The sequence below is a fragment of the Lytechinus variegatus genome, chromosome 1 (assembly GCF_018143015.1).
Source record: "Lytechinus variegatus isolate NC3 chromosome 1, Lvar_3.0, whole genome shotgun sequence".
Classification (NCBI taxonomy): domain Eukaryota; kingdom Metazoa; phylum Echinodermata; class Echinoidea; order Temnopleuroida; family Toxopneustidae; genus Lytechinus; species Lytechinus variegatus.
Genome location: NC_054740.1, coordinates 39,806,361 through 39,830,504, shown reverse-complemented (window position 1 = coordinate 39,830,504; position 24,144 = coordinate 39,806,361). Strand labels below are relative to the sequence as shown.

The window sequence follows — 24,144 nt, the reverse complement described above, 5'->3', positions numbered from 1 at the left end:
GAAATCTGTCCCCAAAGGTAGGGGGACCAGGGCCTGGAAAATTTTACCGCAAAAAAAAAGAAAGGTTTTCACCCAAAATGTATATGTAAATTTTTCTTTGCCACTGTGAATTTCAAATTTTCTTTGTTTTCATCAAAGCGACTAAAAGTTTTGAGGTTTTGAGACAGAAAACAATGAAGTTTATGAACCATGGACCTAACCCCTTTTAACAAATGAGCTCTTCAGAAGAGTTTATTTTCAAAAGGGGTTAGGTCCACTCCAATAAAATCATTTTTTTTTTATTCTCCCACTATATTGCAATAATATGCGGAGCTAAATTTTCATGATGCACGTACTACCATGAGAACATAAAATTTGGTATAAAAGAAATCTACCTGTCTTCATGTTTTTTAAAATATTCTTTTCCTAAACCAATATGTGTGGAACTAACCCCCACTCCCTAACCCCTTTTGCAACTAAACTGACATGGACCTATAACCCCTTTTGAAAAAAAAGTGATTTTTCTTTGCCATTTTAGTTCACTTTTAATGGGGTATTCCATCTTTTCGTTGGTATCATCTAATAAAGCTACTAAAAATTTATACATTGAGACCAAAAAAAAAATCAAATTTGATGAAAAATGGGCCTAACCCCCCCCCCCCCCCCCCCCCTTTTTGCAAGTGATCTCTGCTACGTACCTACGTACGCCGGCCCGGGTCAACAAACTTCGCAACGCATGCTTACATCTGCGCATGCGCGAATATAGCTGCTGCGCTGGAATAAAAAAGGAATCTTTCCTCTGCTAGCAGTGCCGGCTCAGCTCTGGCTGCCCCCAAAATAAAAGTCAAACTCAAATCGATAAAGGAAACCCAAAATAGAATTTGAAAGAAAGACACATCGGCAAACCAAGTTTGGAACCTTTATCCCGGTAAGTTCTTAATATCAACTTAGGACCCAAGACCTTTTCTGACACTAGAGTCTGAGCTTTCCGCACTTACTGACTTAGTTAGCTCCATGTGTGTCGGGACGCAGCCGGCGGGGCGCGCGGGGCCTGCGGTCTGAACCTGTCTGATTTTACTATTGAATTCGTTATCCTGCGGTCTGATTCGTTAGTCAATTCGACATGTTAGCTTTTCTGCAATATTTTTTGTTTTAAAATGTCTTTTCACAAAAATGAAATGGCAATTGCATCAATCATTGATAGTAGATTGATCATTAGTCTTAGTATTATAGGATTGGCTAAAGCAAGGCCAAGGCTAGGCTACAAAAAAATATTTTATTAGGCCGGTACTACGGCTTATAGACCTAGGCCTATTTCGTAAAATCTCGAAATTTTCGAATTGAATTAGGCCTATGATTATTAATTATGACATGTATGATGCCTGGACGTGAGTGGCACCTCGGGCGAAGTTCGTGCAGGCTCCACTCCACATCACTACCGCCACCAACCCGAACTACGGGACGGTGAACTCGATCGGGTATTCCGAGTGACAGGTGGGATGGAAATGTTATTTACCTACCTACCTATGGATACCTATGGATGCTTCTGAACGCAGTCTAAGAGTAACTAAGACTCTATATTCAGTTCCAAACTCTTTCTCCTTTTTAGGTTGGCCGGGTCATGTCCTGGTGGGTCAGCATCAAACTTGAACTTCACAGGTTCACATCTCCAATACTTATCCAATCCATTCTCGAAGCTGTGGACACTGACTGGGTGCATTTACTAATTCATTACTTATGCTATTTCAAGGTTTCCTCATTCTTATGTAAATTTATTGTAAAAATTATTTTAAAAAAATACCGGCGTAACGAGAAAGTAAAATAGCTTAATTTCTTACTCTTCACCCGTATTTCACTCAAATTGGTGATTTTGGGCCAGTATCTTTTTCCTCACTATGCATTATTCACGGCCAATTGCAAAATATCGCATGCGATCGGTTTGACCTGCGACCGATCGCAAGCGATGTTTTGAAATTGGCCGTGAATAATAAAGGCAGCATTTTGAGGTCTAAATTCATTATTTTTCCCACCATTGTGAGTCAGATATGCGTACGTAAAGTCTTTGTTCGTTGCGTATCTTTTTTTACTAGAATCGCACAGATACGCGTTTGCGCAGAGAAGTGGGACTGCGCAGACTTGGGAGAACTTGCCATAAACACTAACAAACAGATCTAACGTTTTCGCATTGATTAGGCCTAAACGTAGGGGCCTATTATTAATGTTGAAATGTATCAGCATGGCCATGTCGATACTGGACGACAAACGGCTAAAGAATCAGCCAGTATCATGTTTCACTCACATTTATTTGAATGATATCTGCTCGCTAAAATGATTTTCTGATGAGAAAAAAGGAATAAATCATCGGTAACGTATATTTTCGTTATTTTCTTGGAATATGCACAGTATCAAAAGAAAGCTTAGATTCTAACGAAAATAGCGGGCCATCGTTCAAGATAATATAATCAAGCCTTGAAATAAGCAGCTGCAGACCAGGGGCAATTTTTCAAAAAAAATTGCCCCCGGCTCACAGGCTTCTTACAGGAACCGGGGGCAATTTTCTGGAACCAGGGGCAATTAAAAAAAAGAAGAATATAATGGTGAACCACACTGCAAATTTGTTTATAGTAAGCGCAGCTCTTGCAATTTTTTAATTAGTACATGAATAACGTGCTAAGTAATAGGCTTATTTAAACATTTAAGAAATCAGATTTAAATGCTTAAGTGTGTTTTGACACCCTCACTCCACATCCCCTTTACAACCACACACACATGGGCTTATTTATTTTTCATCTTTAATGAACCAGGAACAACCCCCCCAAAAAAAAAAAAAAAAAAAAAATCTAAATAAATGAATAAAATAAAAATGTAAAAAGAGAGAGAAATGGAGAAAGAGAGAATTCAGATCAAATAATATTTAAAAAAAATTAATAATTTTTAGGGTTTTCACAGGTGTGGGTGAGTGTTTGTGTGTGATTGTGACTGTGAGGTGCACTTGGATTGCATATAAATTATTTTAAAGAAATGAAATCAATATCTAACTCAGTCTTTTCAAATTCCAGCACATAGCCACATGCTATGTACATATATTATAGGTTCATGTACCTTAAGTTTTTCACAAGTTATTTGAAAATGCAGATCTCCACAGATAATGCCTTTCATTCTGGGAGAGTCTAAATTCGGTGAAAATGTATTCATTAATAACTTAAATATTCATCACAATGAAGAAATTATAAAGTTTTTTGACAGTTTTCAAGAATTAACATGAAATCTAAACTATGTCTGAAACGGAAAATCACCATCACTTAGGCCATTACTGATAGAATTCTCACCCAGAGCTCTGGCAGAGAACATGGGCTCAAACTGGCTAGCTGCAACACACTCGAGTGCCCGGCATCCTCCTATTATTATTTTTTTTAGATCGAGCCTTGTTTGATGATTTATTGCCTGATATTTACCCCTCTCCAAGAAAGAAATTTAAAAAGCTATAATACACAACTATAAGCTAAGTGATTTTGGATTATTAAGGCTCCGTTTTTACAAGCAAAGTCGGCGACTGTGAGTTTTAAAGACTCGCACATCGTATGTGCTGTGAACAGGGATTTATGTCCTGTGCAATTCGAATTACTATATCACAGAATTGTGAATTGGGGATCTTCGGTGTGAACATTTTTCAGCGTAGATTTCAAGATTTCACAAAGTTCAGTTAATGTATCTGTACCAGATCTGGATCCTCGATGATATACTGACAATTAAGCCTGGTTTTACAGACTTTCTCATGAAATCAGTGTTTAATTTCTCTTTAAATATGTTTGGTGTGTTGCAGTGATTGTTGCTGGCTTGTGTTTGCCATGTTGATTTCTGGGTGCATTACTCTATAATATCAGTTGACGCTGCTCTGGTGGTTCAATCACAGAGAGAGTGTAGCCCCTCTATTGGTTGCAGAATCCAAGCTCACAACTCACAAATTGGCAAAAGAAATACCAATGAAAATGAGAGGGGATTGACACCAAATTTCTCATATTTGATTATTTGGTGCTCTAATATTGATATTTGGAGGCCTAAAGAATTATTATGAAACATTAAAAAGCTAAACTTTAAATATACAAAATAAACCTGTTAGTTTTCAGTTTGTGCATTGACCTTGTTGACAATGAATGAAGAACAATTTCTGTGTTGGTTTTGGTTGAAAAAATATGAAAGAACGTTTAGAATAGTGAAATTTTCTGATATTTGTTACATAGCCCTTTGTCAAGGAATGACAATTTATTTAGCATCAAGATAAAAACAAAGCAAATGTATTAAATGGCATAGATTTCCAAGGGCAACCCAAACAACATGATGTGATAATACCAAATACTGTGTACATGTACATCAGACAAAGAAGCTTTGATAGAAAAAGGATATCAAGACAGACAGAAAGATAGACATTGCTTTTCAAATGAAAGCTCTTACAAATTATAATCACAAAATAATAGTTTAACATGGACATTCCAAAGGAAAACAAATGCATAGTTTGTACTAATTATGTATAAACAGAAGTATAGTCTACCAAGGGTTATTTGCCATGCAATACTCATTTATTACAAAAAGCAAACCATTTGTACTCTATAATGTATTTTCATAAAAGTGTTAGGGTATTAAAATAATGTAATCTAGGGTAGAAAATGTAAATTTCACAGCAGCAACTTAAATCCTTCATCAAGCATCAACCAAAAGGGAATAGAAGTAAAACTAGAAGGAACGCAAATGAGATGAACTGAAGCCAAAGAAGTCTTGTAGTGCTTACTATCAGGGCTACTCTGCTTGTAAGCGCATGATGGAGAAATCACCAATTTGAATTCTAATGGCAAAATAAAAAATGATCAAATGACCAATACACTTTGTAACATTTCATGTTTACTTGAGTGTAACTCATATCCCTTCATACCATAGCTATTAATAGTCAGGCTTGGTATTGAAATGAGAGCCTTGCTGGCTGATACATGTAAAGAAGTCTGGATACATTTTAAAGGTATAAAATAACATTAGTTGCAGCAAACAATTATTTCACGAGACAGTCTTTTAAATCAAGGTTAATTGCCAGAATATTATCATACATCTAGATCTGGTACATTGATGTAAACTTAACTTCTTAAAATCATGAAATCTTAGCTAAAAAAAACAATAATTCTGATGTTCACTAACACAGAAAAGCATATGTTGGACAGTGTATTAATATTGGTTCCCCCAAAACCGACATTTGATGGAATTGCTTATTTTGCTCATTTCTCAGGGACAGTTACCGGGTAGTACGTATTTTCTTCTAGAGCTATTTGGTACATACAAACACTTTGGTGGTATTAACTTCATTGGATTCTGTTCGAACTGATTTTGAGATCGTTACCACAAGTGGTATTTATTTTTAAAGGAGAATGAAACATTTGGAACAAGATAGCTTGTGTGAAAACAGAAAAATGAAAGAAACAGATCAATGAAAGTTTGAGAAAAATCAGACAAATAATGAGAAAGTTATGAGCATTTGAATATTGCGATCACTATTAAATGCTATGGAGATCCTCACATTGGCAATGCGACAAAGATGTGTATTGTCACTTGTGAACAACTCTTTCCATATTACTTAAGTAAAGTATATATTTCACTTAAAATGCCTCTTTTATCACATCGAACAGCAGATCATGTATAAGAAAAAGCAAAAAGAGACATTTTAGGGGTATTATATAGTCCATCAAAGGGAAAGTTGTTCACATGTGACATCACACCTCCTTGTCTCATTGCCAATGGGAGGATCTCCATGGCATTAATGATTGCAAGATTCAAGTGCTCATAACTTTCTCATTATTCGTCGGATTTTTCTCAAACTTTCTTTGTTCTTATTCTTTGATTGTTCTGTTTTGACACAAGCCTACTTGTTCCAAGGTTTAATTCCCCTTTATAAAGTGAGACTGCATTGTACCTCATGTTGTTGCAGTTCTGATTGTCTTAACTTTTATTTTCATTTCTTTGTTTTTTTTCATCCAGCTTGTCTATGGAATACATCATTAAGGCAGTTGTCAGAGGTTTAGTCTTTCCAATATTGAGAACGTTTTTTTGGTAAGTTGCATAAATTTTTATTTACTTACTTACAACAAGAAAATTTGGTAATCTGTTTTCAATGGTGCGAACATTCATTGTTGAGGCTGCTTTGATCACAAAGTACATGTACATGTACACACTATAAAGTAAGCAATTACTAACTTCCTCTTTCCCAAAACTGAAACAACACACAATCCTTCTTCCTTCCTTTATTAGGCAAGTGACAAAGGAATGTTTCTCAGAAAAGCTTACCATTTGTTCTGTTTAGAACTACTGTGTGTCAGCTTTGAATTTTAAAGGTCAAGTCCACACCAGAAAAATGTTGATTTGAATCAAAAGAGAAAAAATCAAAAGAGAATGATGCGTATGTGTACTACACAAATGTCGCGCGCGCTGTACTGTCCTGGCCAGCGCGCGCGATGCGTAAGTACAGTACTTTGAATGGGAGTGTTTCATAAAGCTGTTCGTCAGTTACGAACAACTTATGAACGACCGGTGATACTTTCTTGGGTGCTAATCAGATTCAAATTTAATTACATGTAGCTCAAGAAGGTATCACCAGTCATGCGTAAAGTTCATTTTTTCTTAAGTAAATAATGTGGTTTGGTAATGAATCTGATGTATAACATCGACTATGGAAAGCTGCCCCCCCCCAATGCCGCGAAACTGTAACACCTACAAATAATTTATTACATGCCCCTTAAAAAGTGGCCTTGGTGCCCTCTGCTGCCTGGCCTCAGTGAAAAAGTGCCCCTCAAAAAAGTGGCCTTGCCCCCCCAAAAAAAATCATATTTCGAGGCCTGTTATGGACTTATGGCATTTAAAAATTTTGCTTCTTTTCCACAAATTTGATATGGCTATGTTGGACTACATGTATTCTATTATAAAATTCATCTTGAGAAGACATGTCTGAGAGACAAGTCAAGATGATTGATTCAGTGAAGAGTATTATGTTCCTTCTGGTTCTTTTGCATACTTTGTATAAAACACACATGTATAATTAATTTATTCAGACTAAAAACTAAACATTTATTGTGTTTTTATACACTCAGCAAAAAAAGTTCTTGGACACTTAAAAAAGTTAAAAAAATTCCATATAGATATTTGATTAAAGGCAAATTATTGTATGTCAACATATCCAGACAATGTTCCTCTTCCAGTGTGACATGACATTTTCATGTGAACATACAATAATTTGCTTTTAATCAAATATGGAATATTTTAATTTTTTTAAGTGTCCAAGAACTTTTTTTGTTTAGTGTACATCTCAATTTTCATTCCAGGGAATCTGCAAACTTATTACCTGTACATAAATTATTTATGTATATTGCTTTCCAGCAGGTTCTCTTTCATTTCTTTCTTGATATATTTTCTTGAATATATGTGGTTGCATATGCCATAAGGTGGTGTAATTTGGTAGATGTGTAGACTAGAGTGGTTTCAGTTTTCAGTTTACATGGTCAAAATGGTCAAAATACTCATTTTCACAAATTTGTTTTTTTAGTAATCATCACAAATGTTCAGCATTCTTTTACATGTATGAGACTGTGCTACGGGCCGAAAGGATGATTTCTGTATCGTGCAAGTTTATCATCTGTTTTCTTTTTAGTGTACCACTCTGAAACAGGGTCCGTGCCACAAGTACATGCAGTGGGCAAGTGAAGGTCGCGTTTGTAGGACACTTTCATGATCTATTTCCATGAAAACTGAAATAGTTCAACAACCATAGATTCTCTGCCTTGAATAACCAAAAGTGATCCATCATCCAACTAACATTTACTTTGTGCATGTACACGGTATTTTTGAGGCCATATTTATGGACAGCTTAAGAGGGAATTTGCACCCTCATTTCGATGGAGTTTTTACGTTTTTTACATGTACATAGCTCCTTCTCTCTTTTTGCTGGTTGGGGCTGATGGTACTGGTAGGCAAAGTACATGTAGCCATATCCTGTCAAAGTCAAACACAAAATGATGTGAAATTGAAAATTGGCTTGCAATTGAACATGTACCAGCGGCCAATGTACTAATTAAATTTCATGTAATAGCCTTTTTGGGCATGGATAGTGCCACGTTATCAAATGAACTTGAAAACTTCTGCAGGAGGAGGACTGTTGGATTGTCATAGGAAGATTGAATTGAGTTTTGTTGTTGTGATAAATTTGTTGGCATTGCACTAAAATGAGAGGAATTTCGCGATTGACATGCAGGTAGGATAGAAGAACGACTTGCCGATTACAATTTTACATTCCTTTTTTTATTTCACAAACTCTTTGAAAGAAAAACATGTGTATGTTTTCTCCCATAATTTCTACCATTTTCATGACTCCGCTCCCAGTCGACAGCCATTGTAAAAAAGTTGCCAAAGGCATTATGCATAAAATGTTTTTGGGGTGTCTGTCGGTATGTCCCCCAATTTGCAGTTTAATTCATAAAATGTGATCATTTACCGGTACATTTCTACAAGTTTATTATCATAAACTTGAAGAAACCTAAAAAATGTATACTAATTTGTGGAATAACCTTTTTTATTTCTCAAACTCTTTGAAACTCTTTGAAAAACATGTGTATGTTTTCTCCCATCATTTCTCTACCATTTTCATGACACCACTCCCAATCGACAGCCACAGTACAAAAGTTGCCAAAGGCATTATGCATAAAATGTTTAAATTGGGGTGTCTGTATGTCCCCCAATTTGCAGTTTAATTCATAAAATGTGATCATTTACCGGTACATTTCTACAAGTTTTTGTTTAAAAACTTGAAAAAAAACTGTAAAAAATATACTAATTTGTTGAATAACCTTTTTTGCAAAGAAAAAAATACTTGTTCGGTTGTTCCCCTCCATTCCTTGATCAATAGTAATGATCTGATTCTGAGTAGAGCTACTATATACATGTAGGCTACATTGAGCATCGAGCAATAGCTTTTAAATTTTGTAATAGTGGTTGATAATTTGCGTGTGATTTTATTATTAATTTATCGTAGAATCAGACACAAAAATATTTTCTCAGTACTTCTTCCTTTTTTACTACATGTAGTTTGGTTTTTGTCTCACCTGCGAAGCAGAGTGAGACTATAGGCGCCGCTTTTCCGATGGCGGCGGCGGCGTCAACATCAAATCTTAACCTGAGGTTAAGTTTTTGAAATGACATCATAACTTAGAAAGTATATGGACCTAGTTCATGAAACTTGGCCAAAAGGTTAATCAAGTATTACTGAACATCCTATTAAAGTTTCATGTCACATGACCAAGGTCAAAGGTCATTTAGGGTCAATGAACTTAGACCATGTTGGAGGAATCAACATCGAAATCTTAATCTGAGGTTAAGTTTTTGAAATGTCATCATAACTTAGAAAATATATGGACCTAGTTCATGAAACTTACACATAAGGTTAATCAAGTATCACTGAACATCCTGCATGAGTTTCACGTCACATGACCAAGGTCAAAGGTCATTTAGGGTCAATGAACTTTGGCCGAATTGGGGATATCTGTTGAATTCCCATCATAACTTTAAAAGTTTATGGATCTGATTCATGAAACTTGGACATAATAGTAATCAAGCATCACTGAATATTTTGTGCAAGTTTCAGGTCTCATGATTAAGGTCAAAGGTCATTTAGGGTCAATGAACTTTGGCCGAATCGGGGGTATCTGTTGAATTACCATCATAACTTTGAAAGTTTATTAGTCTAGTTCACTAAACTTGGACATATGAGTAATCAAATATCACTGAACATCCTGTGTGCGTTTCAGGTCACATGACCAAGGTCAAAGGTCAATGGACTTTGGCCGAATTGGGTGTATCTGTTGAATTACCATCAAAACTTTGAAAGTTTGTGGATCTGATTCATGAAACTTGTACATAAGAGTAATCAAGTATCACTGAACATCCTGTGCGAGTTTCAGGTCACATGATCAAGGTCAAAGGTCATGTAAGGTCAATGAACTTTGGCCATGTTGAGGTTTTTTGTTGAATAACCATCATATCTCTGTAAGTTTATTGGTCTCGTTCATAAAAAGTGGACATAAGAGTAACCATGTATCACTGAACATCTTGTGCGAGTTAGAGTAGTATTCAAAGTCAGCACTGCTGCTATATTGAACCGCGTGATGCAGGTGAGACGGCCAGAGGCATTCCACTTGTTCTATGTCATTCATCTGCTGTCAGAATTTTTCAGGCAAAATATTCTCCCAACTAAAATGGGAATTCTGATTTTCAAAAAAAATCAGATTTTTTTTTCATGTGAAATCCTTTCTTTGCCCAAGATAATTCTCATGCTGTTTTTTTATTGCTTTTTTTACTAAGTCATATGATACAGCTATCATGCAGAGTCGCCTTGAAAAATCACTTTCTATTTTGTTATTATGCAAGAGCTTGTAACCTCGACTGGGGCGTCTCGGATTTCGGCGGGGACTTTAAACATGTAGCCACGCTTGGCTACTTTCAGATTTTTTTTTCAGAGGGGAATATCATGCCTGATTTTGCTGATAATTGAATGTTTGATGATTTGTTTTAGGATTTTGTTTATTTCATAATATATGCACTGGTCATCAATTAAGAGATCAACACTGTACATGTAGTTTACCTTGTGGGTCCATGACGTTTCCTTCCTACATCTAGATCATGGTACTACTACATGTAGATTGCACATATCAGAACCAAGAGTGAGAATTGAAAATATGTAATTATATAGATCTGTATTCAAGTGAACGATTATTAACCATAGCATGGAACAGCAAGTATTAAACAGTGCTCAGAAAAAGCATTGGCATTCCTGGAAAGATAATTTTGAAAGAGAAACATAATGACTGTTAAGACACCGTTCTCTTTATACTTTCTTAAACTAGTTTACTAGAAATTGGTTTAGGAAACCAGCTTGGAAGATCGCTTTGCTAGGTAGTAACGTTCCCATTTGATCAGCCATGAGTGGTTTTCTACACCGCTTCATGCAAGTGGCCTTGTTGCTATGGGAAGTTGGGTACGCTCTCAGTGGAGGTGACATGCAGTGTTGCCAGGTCCGAGCTGAAGAAAATCCCCAAATTGGAACCTAAATCCCCAAATTTTTTAAATCACAATAATTTATGAAAAAGTGAGGATATTTTTCATGGTTATTGCCCCAAATTAGTTGATATGTGTTCATTTGTTCATACAATACACAGCAGATTTTTTATTTTTTAGGTTTCGATTCAAAGTAGATTGGCAACCCATGCACCATTTACCGTATATTTTCAACAAATGAAGTTCATGAATTCATCGGTTGAATGCGCGGATGATCTACATATTTTAGCATAAGAGAGTGATATATCTCATGTATTTTAGCATCATATTACTGAAAAATAACGAATTTTGGTGCTTTTCATCAAAACCTTCAAAAATCCCCTAAACTGCATAAAAAATCCCCAAATTTCTTTTAATCCCCAAATAATTTTTTTCATCCCCAAGTAAATGTTTTCATCCCCAAAGGCTTCTCAAAATCCCCAAATTTTGAAAATTTGGGGATGGAGATCCCCAAATGGCAACACTGGTGACATGTTGTGTGCGAAATTCGAAACCACAGCGTTGATATTTTACACACAGTGTGGGGAGTAGCGTGCTCAAAATGTGCGAAGATAGCTTCCTCTCTTGTGCTAACCAGTTTAACAAGGCAAAGGGATCTTGAAAACTACATCTTGAGGTAGTTTTCCAAACTGGTTTGTAAGATCGCTTCCAAGACTGCTTCCTATTTTGTAATGTTATAAGTTTCTCCAATGCTGCAGATTTAGTCAAGGCTGTAATAGCTATCCCTTAAATGATAAAAAATTGCCTGACCAAAATAATGACAAATACATGTAGATGCTGATGATTGACGAGCATTATGAACAAATTCATGTACATTATGTTTATTGATTCTTTTATAATTAATGTTTCGATCAGATCCAAAAGTTGGATTTATCTTTAGAGCACCTCTCAAGTTTTTGGTCATTCCTCTCAAAAGTGTTGTTTTTTACGAAGTACAATTTTGTTTTTCATTTACTGTATTGGTGCATATATAGAGTACCGAAGTGTGAAGTCATCAATTTTCCCTTTCTTGCATTTCAGCGATTTTAATACCATATTTACACAGAGCATGCGACGACATGCCACCACAAACTAAATTTGGTGGGAATCAGTCCATGGTGGCCTTAGGTATGACTTCATGAATACATACAATTAGCCCCATGGTAACCAATACTGGCTCCTTAAGTTTAGAAAATTTAGAAATTTATCAAAAACGCTGAAATGCAAAAAAAAGTTGTTTGTGACATCATCACTTTGGTACTCTTTTTGTGTGGACTGCGAATAATATAAAATAATGAGCATGGATTGCAATTTTTATCTGATTTTTTTTTTTGGGGGGGGTGGGTGACTGGTATGGATCGCGACCAAAATGACTGCATACATGCTGGTAAATTGTTTTCAAACATGGAGTAGGCTCTAAAAATGGCAGGAAATATTATTTTCAATAGCTACATCAATAGTTCTTATGGCTTTGGATAAACAAGAAATCACAACATTATGAAAGAGTCTGTCTGCTTCATGAATTTAGTAAGTGAAAAAGAAATGGATAAACAATTCAATCAGTCATTGCAGATAGGAGTATTAGATCGGGGAATTATTGCCTGGTTAGGTGAAACTCCCCTTGTTATCACATTGTTGATCATTTACTAAAGCTTTATAAAGTCTAATAAATTGATTTGCATCAGTTTGTGGATCGAAATATTTTTATATTGGCTTTACTAAGAGAGTTCTTTGATGTTTGTACCTTTTGTGGGGCTTTGATACTGTACGTATACTATACAAACATGTCTCATTTTAATTTTTGGCAGTTTGTTCATGAATTGAAATGGCACAAAAATTATTCAACACTGATGCCACCCTGATGCTGAACTGTACAAAATTAGAAAGACAGATTAAAGTGAAATGCTACTTGTATTTTCATCCCCAGTATATAAATAAAGATTGCCAGTGAATCCCTGATCATTTCCATCTATAGGTTATTTGGCAGCCAGATGTCCAGCATCCAGTCACTAGGGCCAGGCTGCCTCCAGGCCTCCACCCGGGAACAGCTGCTCCATCAATGCCAGGAAACGCCAGCCAGGAAGGTCCCTCTACTCCGCAGGCAGTTCAAGCAGTTGCCCGTGGCGACGCATCTAGGGAACGATGCGCCAGATAGCGGCAATTGTCAGAGCAACGGCCTTGCAGCTGAAACGGGGCCTGATGTATCGATGCCCGGAGACGGTAGAGTGCGAGTGATGGTGTGGAACGTATTGGCCGATGGTTAGTGTCATTATCCACATCTTTTATTGACCTTTATGAATTATATATTTTTCACTCAATCTCGACTGTTCTGTGTCTTTTCCATCACGTATGAACGTGTACTATTAACATAGTATGATGACCTACATTAATCCCAGGTGCGCTTTTACGTTTGCAGAGCACAAATAGATGTACTTTTGGGTGTTTTTTTTTCATTTGTATAGTAGGGATTGTAGGGACATAGCTACAATGGACAGCAGTGGTCGTGCCCAACTGGCACAGAAGATTTCTGACCACCACACATCTTGAAAAACACTGCTTGTGTGAGAGTTCAGATTTCTATCTGATTTCAGATTTTGTTTTGTTTTGATTTTCAGCTTAATTTCAGGTTATTTTTGGCTTTCCTCTGTGCAAAAAGTATGAGAGGTCTTTCTTTTTCAGACTTTTTCAACACTCTTCAGCTTTTTTTTGTGACCACTCACACCCTTGTGTCCACCACTAATTTCAAATGAAAAGTGTTTCAAAACTAACTCCTTGAAAAGAGGAATTGTTCTTGCATTCATTTCCATCTTTAATTATTACACAAATGAAATAACTGCATAATAGCAGAGCAAGACTATAGGCGCCACTTTTCCGACGGCGGCGGCAGCGTCGACATAAAACCTAAACCGAAGGTTAAGTTTTTGAAATGACATCATGACTTGAAAAAAAGTATGGACATAAGGGTAATCAAGTATTACTTAACATCCTGCCTGAGTTTCAGCGTACATGACCAAGGTCAAAGGTAAGTTTTTGAAATGTCATCATAACTTCGAAAGTATTTGGACCTAGTTCATGAAACAGGGGAGAGACGTTTACACACAACGCACTGGCTTCAGTCATTCACCTGGGGTGGACTCGAAACCACGATCTTTGGTTCGACGGGCAGACGCTTTACCAACTGAGCCAACTTCGCTCTCTACATTAGGGTGATAGTGTATCACTGAAGATCCTGCCCAAGTTTTAGGTCACATAACCAAGTTCAAAGGTCACTTCGGGTCAACGAACTTTGATAATGTGGGGGTGTTTGTAGAATTGTCATAACTTTAAAAGTTTATAGATCTACACATACATGTAGTTCATGAAACATAGATATAAGGGTAATCAAGTATGAATGATGGTTTTGCACACGTCTAATAGGTCACATGATCATAGTCAAAGGTCATGTTGGGTCAATGGACATACACTGTAGTATATTATTATCCTATGAGTGTTTTTTTTTTTGGGAGGGAATAATTATTCAGTAGCTGTTTTCAAAGCCAGCACTGCTGCTATATTGAATCGCGTAATGCAGGCGAGACAGCCAGAGGCATTCCACTTGTTATAAAATGAATTCCGATACAAAGTATATTTCTTATCATTTATGAATTTTAGCTGAAAACTAATTTGTATTGACATTGTACATTAAAACATGTTTTTGAGCAATTTTTGGCTTTGAAATGAACTTGATAATGTTGCAGAATTTGAGCGTCAAAATTTTGGTCTGAAAAGTTGCGCAATTTAAAATTCAGCAAGCTGTGTAGTTGAAATTTTTTTGCATGGGGGATTTATTACGGAAAATGTTGATTACATGATCAAGGTCAAAGGTCATTTATGGTCAATGAACTTAAAAATGTTATTATTATGGTGAATAATATCTAAGATTTCAAAGTCGGCAATCGCATAATGCGGGCAAGACTGCCAATGTTTTTATCATTTCGATGATTCCAATCCGTTACACCAAATATCAGTCCATAGATCTATGTACATGAAGTATCAATTTGGCCTTTCACAATTCATTGGAGACAGTTACATTTATATCAAATTTTATCAAAATTCACAACATGAACTGGATTTTATCTTTAATTGTGCTCCCTTTTGTATAAGTAATTCAGCACTAAAGGACAATTGGAAATTGTATGGGTGATAAATTATGATTATATATCACGATAGATTTTAATAGTCTTATGAGGGCCGATAAATTTATTTTGCTATAAAAGCCAGTATGTAAATGTTTTCTTTTTATTCAATCTCCAGCTCTGAGTATGGGAGCAGATAACTTCATAAAGTGCCCCATGGAAGCTTTGTTATGGGAACACAGAAAGTATGCCATCATAGAGGAGATTCTGACCTATGACCCAGACGTGGTTTGCTTACAGGAAGTTGATCACTATGAGGACTTCTTTCAACCTGTCCTCCAGCAGATAGGTTACTCTGGTTCCTTCAACCCAAAACCAGACTCACCTTGCTTAGACTGTGTGATAAACAATGGTCCTGATGGATGTGCTGTCCTCTTCAAAACGGGCCGTTTCAAGCTTGTGAAAAGCGAGCTTCCGAACCTGGAAGTGGACTACAACGGGAAGAAGTTTGTGTCCAATCAGGTAGCAGTTATGCATCATTTGAAGTGCATCTCGGAGGAGCTACCCGCCAAAGAATTCTGCATAGCGACCACCCACCTGAAGGCGAAGCGCGGTTACGAGACGATGCGAGCCAAGCAGGGTCAGCATCTGATTGAGGTCCTCAAGAACTGCTCCAGGAACCTACCTCTGATCGTCGGCGGTGACTTCAACGCCGAACCCACCGAAGACGTCTACAATGTGTACAAGACCAGCGACCTCAACCTGGCCAGTGCCTACCAGAAATTGAGCAAGGACGGACTGCAGGAACCGCCCTACACCACGTGGAAGATCCGTCCAAGGAGAGAGGAGTGCCACACCATAGACTACATGTGGTACTCGCAGAAGCACCTTGAACCTGTAGCACTCCTGCAGTTTCCTGGAGAGGAAGACATAGGTTCTGGGAGATTACCGTCCTGGAGCTACCCGTCCGATCATCTGTCCTTGGTGTGTGACTTTGTTTTCAAGAGGACATGAGTCCGTGTCCACGTGCAATGTTTTACATAAACCAAAACCAACCCATCCAGGTTACCAAAGTTTGAAATTACATGTGCTTTGTTTCGTTGTTCCTCAGTCATGACATGTTTTTTGCTTTAGGAAAGCACCTAATATCATTCCTCACCATTGTGCCAATAACAGATGTTCATTGTTCATATATTTTCATGAGAAAGATATTTATTCAAATAGATATACATGTATTACAGATTTGCAACCTAACATGTGGTGATTACTGTAAATGTCTTGCAATGTACGCCACCATACAAATGCCTTCCGCGAGGTCATATTAGTTTTACAATTTGTATGAAAATGGGAATTGAAACATGGAGGATCCGATATATGTACATATCCTTGTCCCTGGTTTCATGTCATAAAGAATTTTTATAATTACAAATGAAATGTAAAATTTCTATAACATCTTTACTGTAATTCTTTTATAGCTGAAAACTGATTTTACAAATATGTTTTCATAACAAGTCTTATGTAGCAGACACATGATTGATTATTGCAATTTGTTGTAGAATGGTATTAGTAATAACTTAAATAGTTGTGGACTGGTATTAGTAATAACTCTATGTGTTGCAGTATATTGTAGAGTGTATGCCACAAGAGGGTGCAAATGATATTTGGAGTTTATTAATATAAGGGGACAAGCAAGTTCTTGTATACGAGGGGCGACTGAAATTATTTTAGCCTAACATAGAAAGGATTAAGATATGAAGACCGAATTTGGTCCATAAAAGCTTTCAAATTTCTTAATCCTACATGTACTGTACCTACCAAATTTCTTGGTCATAGCTGAATTGAGTCTTATTTTACAGGTTCCTAAATTTCTGTATCAGGTGGGTGTTTCATGACAGTTGTCAACGCTGAATAAATTATCAGTGCTGACAGTTTCAGTGAAATCCTTGGTTTGGATTGGCTGAAAGGCACTGGCTTCTGACTGTTATTACGGTAACTGTCGGAGAAAGACAACTTGTCAGTGCTGACAACTTTCATTAAATGGTCCCCGGTGTCTCGTGTAAAATGGACAAAATTGAACTGTCATCAAGTTTCTGCACCTGAAAGGCATGACCCCACCTGAGACTTGGTACCCTTTAAGGGTAACCCATCCTATTTCTTGGAGTGAGCTGTGACTATGGATGAGACTTGGGTTTATCACTACCAGCCTGAGACCAAGGAGCAGTTAAAACAACGGAAACATCCCATAGCGCCAACACCAAAGAAGGCCAACTCAAGTTTGTCCATTATTCATTAAACACTTTGATACATGAACCTGTAAAATAATAATAATAATTGTACATTTGTATTGCCCAATTTCTTACCCAACTGCGCATTACAATAATGTTCATTATCAATATTATCCCGGCTGTAGCCGTGCTGCCTACAGGCACTCTGGCATTCAAGGAATTTCTTCCTGCTGGGTACCCATTCACCGCACCTGGGTTGAGTGCAGCACAATGTGGGTGAATTTCTTGCTGAAGGAAAACACGCCATGGCTGGGTATCGAACCCACGTCCCTCAGATTGAAAGATGAGAGTCATAACCTCTAGACCACGACGCCCCCATACTCGATGTAGCTATGACCAAGAAATTTGGTTGGATGCTGAATTAAACCTCTGCAACCGCGAATTAGACTATATAGAATTCCTTCTGAAAATTTCTTTTGAAACAGTTACAGGCCATATGCAGACTGCAGTACATGTATGTATCAATAAGTCTATCATAATTCACCTCCTGATTCAAATACATGAATTGCTGCCATTGAGTATGTACTGTATTTTATTTGATATTGTGTAGGTGGTGCTCATGTGTTTTGTGTAGAAAAGTGCTAAATTGTTGAATAATTTGTAAGAAATATTTGATACATGTATAAATGTTTCAAACTCCATATATAGTATCTACATCATACATGTACATGCAGCAGTTACCAGTTTTGTCATCTTTTGTGCAGAAACAAAATATGAAGAACTTCAACAGTCATTTTTATATACATGTACAGTGCAGGGGCACAGAACGGTTTTCAAAGTGGGGGGGGGGGGGGCTGACCATGCAAAAAATCACAATCATATATGGTCATTTTTACGTTTTTGTACATGGTTTGTGAAAAAAGTGGGGAGGGGCAGTGTACTGTGAGTGCTGGTCACTGTAAATTATGGTTGAGCTGAGATTTTAATTTATATTGAAAGTCATTCTTTTAAAAGTAGATCAGTTTAAGGTGATATTTATTGTACCTCTTCTCTTTTTACATGTATCATCATTAATAATGGTCTTTCTTGATTGATTTATTTTAAAACAAATTGTTTAATTTTTTTAATTGTATGTTAATACCAATATTATTTTTTTTATATCTGGGATATATTCATACTTGATACTTGTACATATGCAAATATGTACTTGTGTTGTATGAAAGACGAAAGATTTAATGTTTTGGGGGCTTGTTCATCTAGCATATTAATGTATAAGACTGGAATTTTCTGTTTGTGTTCAGTTCGTTTCAATCTTGATGTCTCTCATATAGAAGCCAGCATGTGCCACTACTAGGTAAGCCATGCACATTAAAGGAAACAAAACCCCAAGATGAGAAGCAATCTTAGTGGAAAGAGTAAAATTCAAGGGGCAATCTAAAACTTTGTTTTATCAAAATCGGTTATAGAATAAGCGAGTTATGGAAGTTTGAAAAGTCTTGTTAAGCTCTCTATGGGGATCCTCAAATTGGGATATGTGCTTCAAAATGGCTGAATTTGTGGACAACTCAATTTGTTTTGTAAACAATTGTCATATTTTCCTTTCTTTCATATTGCATCTTGCCTCCTTCTGAGCACAATATATATCATGGGAAAATATAATTCACACCACATATGTCAAGGTCAGAAGGAGATGATGTGAAATATGTAAAATAAAGGGGAAAATCTGAAAATTTGTGTACAAAGCAAATGGAGAGTTGTCCACAAAATCAGCCATTTTGAAGCACGTTTGCCAATGTGAGGATCCCCATTGAAAGTATAACAAGACTCTTTAAACGTCCGTAACTTGCTTATTTCATAACCAATTTTGATGAAACTTGTTCTAAATTATTCCTCTCATTTTACTCTCTCCAATAAGATTGTTTCTCTTCTTGGGGTTTGGATTTCTTTAAACTCTGGAAGTGCACGTCGCCATGTTGTCGGCAAAACTACTGGCTAAGTACCCATTATAACCATGATTCTAAGTGAAGGAAGAAGCTCAAAATGTTTTATTTATAATTCAAGCCTCTGATTAACTCATGATACTTTTTGTTATCTTGTAAATTTTTTTCGCATTTTTGTCACGATAAGAACTACTTTGCGTCATCCACAGAGATGATACATACTAAGTTTTTGTCTTTATTTGGAGTGAGATCGAGGTTAAAACGAAAAGAGCAAAGACAGAAAATTTTGGTCTAGCATATCGTGTACTAGTGACTACCATGTACTAGTGACTATTATGTACTAGTGACTATCATGGACTAGTGACTATCATGGACTAGTAACTATCATGCACTGGTGACTATCATGCACTAGTAAGTATAATGCACTAGTGACTATCATGCACTAGTGACTATCATCTAAAGTTATTTATTGTACAGTGTTGGAATGTTTGACCAAGAGGTTTATGACTGTTATTCAGATGAGGATGAGAATTTGTATTGTAATATTCTTGACATTTGTTACTTACAGTATTTCCATGCCTTGTATTGATCTCTTCGTAGTATTGTTTAAAGCAGGGTAGGTGATGGTGAAATGATTTCATATTCTGACAAACAGGAATGTTGTGCATTTATTATAGGAACGTTTAAGGGAGGGATGAGTTATTTGTAATGAAATACTATACAAATAATGAATGTTTATGAGTGCAATGGACAGAATACTTCATGAGGTGAAAGATGAAAAGATCCATTCAAAGAGGCTACGCCTCGTTGAATGGATAATTCATTTCATCTTTCACTGATTGAAGTATTTTGTCCATTGCATGAATGAAGAAACATTCAGTATTTGGTTTATATGACACTTAAAACTAGATTATTTTTCATAGGAAATTTATCAGTTTTGAAGCAAAATATGATCATGCAGCGCGAGCTCAGTCTGTATATACTCCACGCACTCTGTCTGTGTAGAGACAGCCTCAGTACATACTGAATCTAGTCTTACAACCACAGACTCTGCAATTTCACTATGTAAATTGCAAAAGCCAAACATCTGTGCCTGCAGACTAGACCAAAGTGACTACGGGTTGTGAAGAATCTGACGGTATATGTGCCCTCATCGCAGATTCTATGTTGATGAATAGCTGACCAATCGGCTTACGAAGCTTTAACCATTTATGGACATGATCTTTAAAGGGTTGCTATTATAATGAAATACTTATGCTTCTTTTTCACGTTCTAAATGATTTTGATTCCAGTTATACAATATCACGGCAAAATGATGTATTCTATTTGTAATGATTCACATGCTGTCATAATAGAGTATTTTTTAATGAAATTTTTGTCATCCACAATTTCTGGGGGACATATCCAACTCCAGCACTTGTGTCCTTTACAAGGCATTGATGTTCTACATTGTAAAGTGCTTTGCTATGGATTTCATGAAAAGCGCTATACAAGACTTAGTTATTATGTATTTACATTTGCCACACTAACCCAAGTGTAGTAAATGGTACCCAGGAGGAAGACATTTCTTTGAATGCTGGAGACAAGATCAGGGTAGCCATGATACAGTCAGGGTAATAATATGCAACGCTTAAAATATGATTCATAACAAGGGCTACATTAATGCTGCATATTATTATTGTTATTAAGACCACTTCTTGATTTAGAATGCCACATTATGTTGTCTGTCTATTTATACCCGATTTGAATTTCATGGAAAAACATGTTCCTCCCCTGTCTACATTATGAGGGCCATTCTCATTTGAAATACATGTACCACGATGATTTGACTCGCAATATTTTCTCCTCGTGATCCAGATTGGAGCGAAATATCACAATCAGAATTGATCCGGGTGTGGGGGGCGGCGGTCAAATGTATTGCTCTAAACTTGGATCAAATATCCCAAACACCCCCTAAATGTTTTTTTTCCTTTTGTGCAAAATAACCCCCTAAACAAATTTTTTGCGGGCTTTATTTACACATTTTGGTCCCTAAACAAGTTGTCGCCAGAATATGACCGAGGGAAAAACATACCCTAAACATGTTTGACTAGTTCTAGTCTTTGAAAAAAACATGCTTTGGAAAAAAAGATACCCTAAATAGGTTTGATCAGTCTTTCAAAACCGCACTTTTTCTTGAAAATCAGTGTTTTTGATACCCTTAACAAGTGCACGTGCAGGCCTGCGTCTAAAACTGAAAAAAAAAACCCTTTAAATGTGTTATTTTGGTCACGCCTGTGTACAGCAATATATTTGACTGCCCGGCACCCCCCCCCTTGGGGATTGATCTGCAAACACTTAGCAGTCTTTTGAACACTAATGCGCTTACGCAATGGATTAATTTACCGCACCCAGCTTGCTTTGCGTATTGGCAATGCTTGAAATTTAACATTTTTTTATTCATTGGACTTACATGAGAAAACTCAATGATAGAAAAATCCCAAGTTGACTTTCAATGTTTTGTTTTCATTCAGAAAAACACGCATGAAACTCCACGATGTTTGATTTATCACGATAAATCACTGCCAGTGTGAACGGCCCTATAATCATGGAAATTGCATTATACAGGAGAAAAATCAAATCGTGAAATAGTGCAAATAGTGTTACTTTCCAATTCCATGATATTTATATGATTTTTTTTTATCATGGATGAATTAACAAATTGTATGTTTAATTGATTTTATGATGCATTACCTTTGACCTTTATTCTTTGCAGTAATACCCAAGTCACATTTGCTCTAGGGCGGACGTACAGCGAGTCAAAAACGGCTGTTTTGATTTTTTTTTATACCAGCTATGTATAGGTGGTTTGAATAAAAATGAATGAAATGGCTTGTTTCGCCACCAGGCCCCATAGAGCAAATGTGACTTATTTTTTTATTTTTACAACAAAATTTTTGTCAGGGTGAACTTCCCCATTAAGGATGTGGTAGTTAAATGAATTGGTTTTATACATATGCAATTTAGAGATAACTTTTAGATCATAGTACAACCTGGGCTCCATCACAACAGTTTGTGATGGATTGCAAATATGAAAGAACCGCACTGATTGGTTCTCGGTCAGTATTTTAATCAGAGTGCGCATGCAACGATGATCTTGATTGGTCATTGTTAATTAGCGATTGATTGCAAACCTCTGCATTACGGAGCCCTGGATTTCATATTTATTGTATAGTTTAAGCAATGTGTATATACAAATACATGTACATAATAGCTCAGAGAATCTAAGTCTGATGTTGATGATTTTGTGGAAATACATATTTTAACTCTGTATAAAGAATAATTTATCATAGAATGTATGCACCATCATAACCTCCCCTATCTTTTTATATATTGGCAAATAATCAGATATGATGTACATCCACCAATTCAAGCAGTGACCATGAACATCAATTATTGTTTTTTTTATAACTTATTTCTGTCACAAGGTTTTGATTTGTAAACCTGTCACCAAGCCCGTACAAGCATGTTATTATTTTTGTAAATGGCATTCTATGGACTCTAGGAAGTTGTCACTTTTTGTGGGTTTCATATTAGATATTTCACCAGTGTTCAAAATTACGAGAGGCTTTTTGGTCAACCATATTTGAAGAGTTTGTTTGCAAAAGGGGTTAGATCCACGTTAGACCATTGTGAGAAAATCAAGCTTTGTAAATTCTCCTATCTTGCAATATTCTTATGCAAAACTAAATTGTCATGATACACTACCCTACAATGTGAACATGAAATTGGGTAGATAAGAAACCAAGCTGTCTTCATATTTCTTAGATATTTGCTTAGAAAAATTACCTTAATGGATCTAGCCCCTTTTGCAAACAAACTGAAATGGATTTAACCCATTTTGAAAAAAAAAAGTGATTTTCTTTTTCCATTTTTGCTCACTTTTTAATGGGAATTTCAACTTTCTGTAGTATCATATAGGTTTACTGAAAATCTATACATTGGGACAACAAACTCAAATTTGATGAAAATTGGATCTAACCCCTTTTGCAAATGAGCTCTTCATTTCATGAGAAAGGTACATGATACATGAGTAAGAATTGAAAAAATACAGACACATTGAGCTGAACAATGAATTCAGGGAAAATAAGGATTTATCAGAAGAAATATGAGTGAGAACCCATGAAACCTGTAGTTTTTACATGAGGTTTGTAATCAGTGTGAAAGAAGTCTGTATAAACCACTGATTGAAAACCACCTTTGTGGATTCAGGCTATTAAGGTTGTGTAAAGGACAAGGCATCAAGATTAAGGGGAAATCAAGATTAAGATTTGAATGGAAAGATAAAAAATCAGACTAGCATACTGCTGAAAATTTCATCAAAATCCAATTTAAAATATTAGTTATATTTTAAAATTTAAACACATGCATACGGTGCACATTATCGGTGGTATGCAAATAAGGGAACTGAAAACATGGCTTATTTACGGCTTCTCTTGTATGTAATCATATGAAACAGTGAAATATCCTGTTGTCCTTATTATAATGTGAAACAAAGCGATTTCTTACTGATTGTTTGGATCGCAATTTCCGTAACCTGTTTTGATTTGATGAAGAGTCTTTTTTTTTCAAATCTGCAAAACATTGTATTCAAACATTGATATATATATATATATATATATATCCACTTGGTATGGGATTGGTTGAAGTTTCCAAAAAGTGCTCAATGCAGGGCAGAGCAATTATACATTCATACCCTGGTCAGTTCCGTCCACTACCGTCGGTTTCACG

At 36.3% G+C, this 24,144-nt stretch overlaps 1 protein-coding gene across 2 annotated transcripts; it reads left to right on the top strand.

Moving 5' to 3' along the window:
* Nucleotides 1-759: 759 nt before the first annotated feature.
* Nucleotides 760-17,164, top strand: LOC121413838 (nocturnin-like). 2 transcript variants are annotated; one of them, XM_041606810.1, is made up of 4 exons: nt 760-907; nt 5,998-6,069; nt 13,070-13,353; nt 15,388-17,164. In XM_041606810.1, the coding sequence occupies exons 2-4, from the start codon at nt 6,005-6,007 to the stop codon at nt 16,221-16,223; spliced, it is 1,185 nt and encodes a 394-aa protein (XP_041462744.1). In that variant the 5' UTR covers nt 760-907; nt 5,998-6,004; the 3' UTR covers nt 16,224-17,164. The 2 variants fall into 2 exon arrangements, with proteins under 2 accessions (XP_041462744.1, XP_041462753.1); XM_041606819.1 differs by lacking the exons at nt 760-907; nt 5,998-6,069 and adding an exon at nt 8,041-8,260.
* The last annotated feature ends 6,980 nt before the right edge of the window (nt 17,165-24,144 follow it).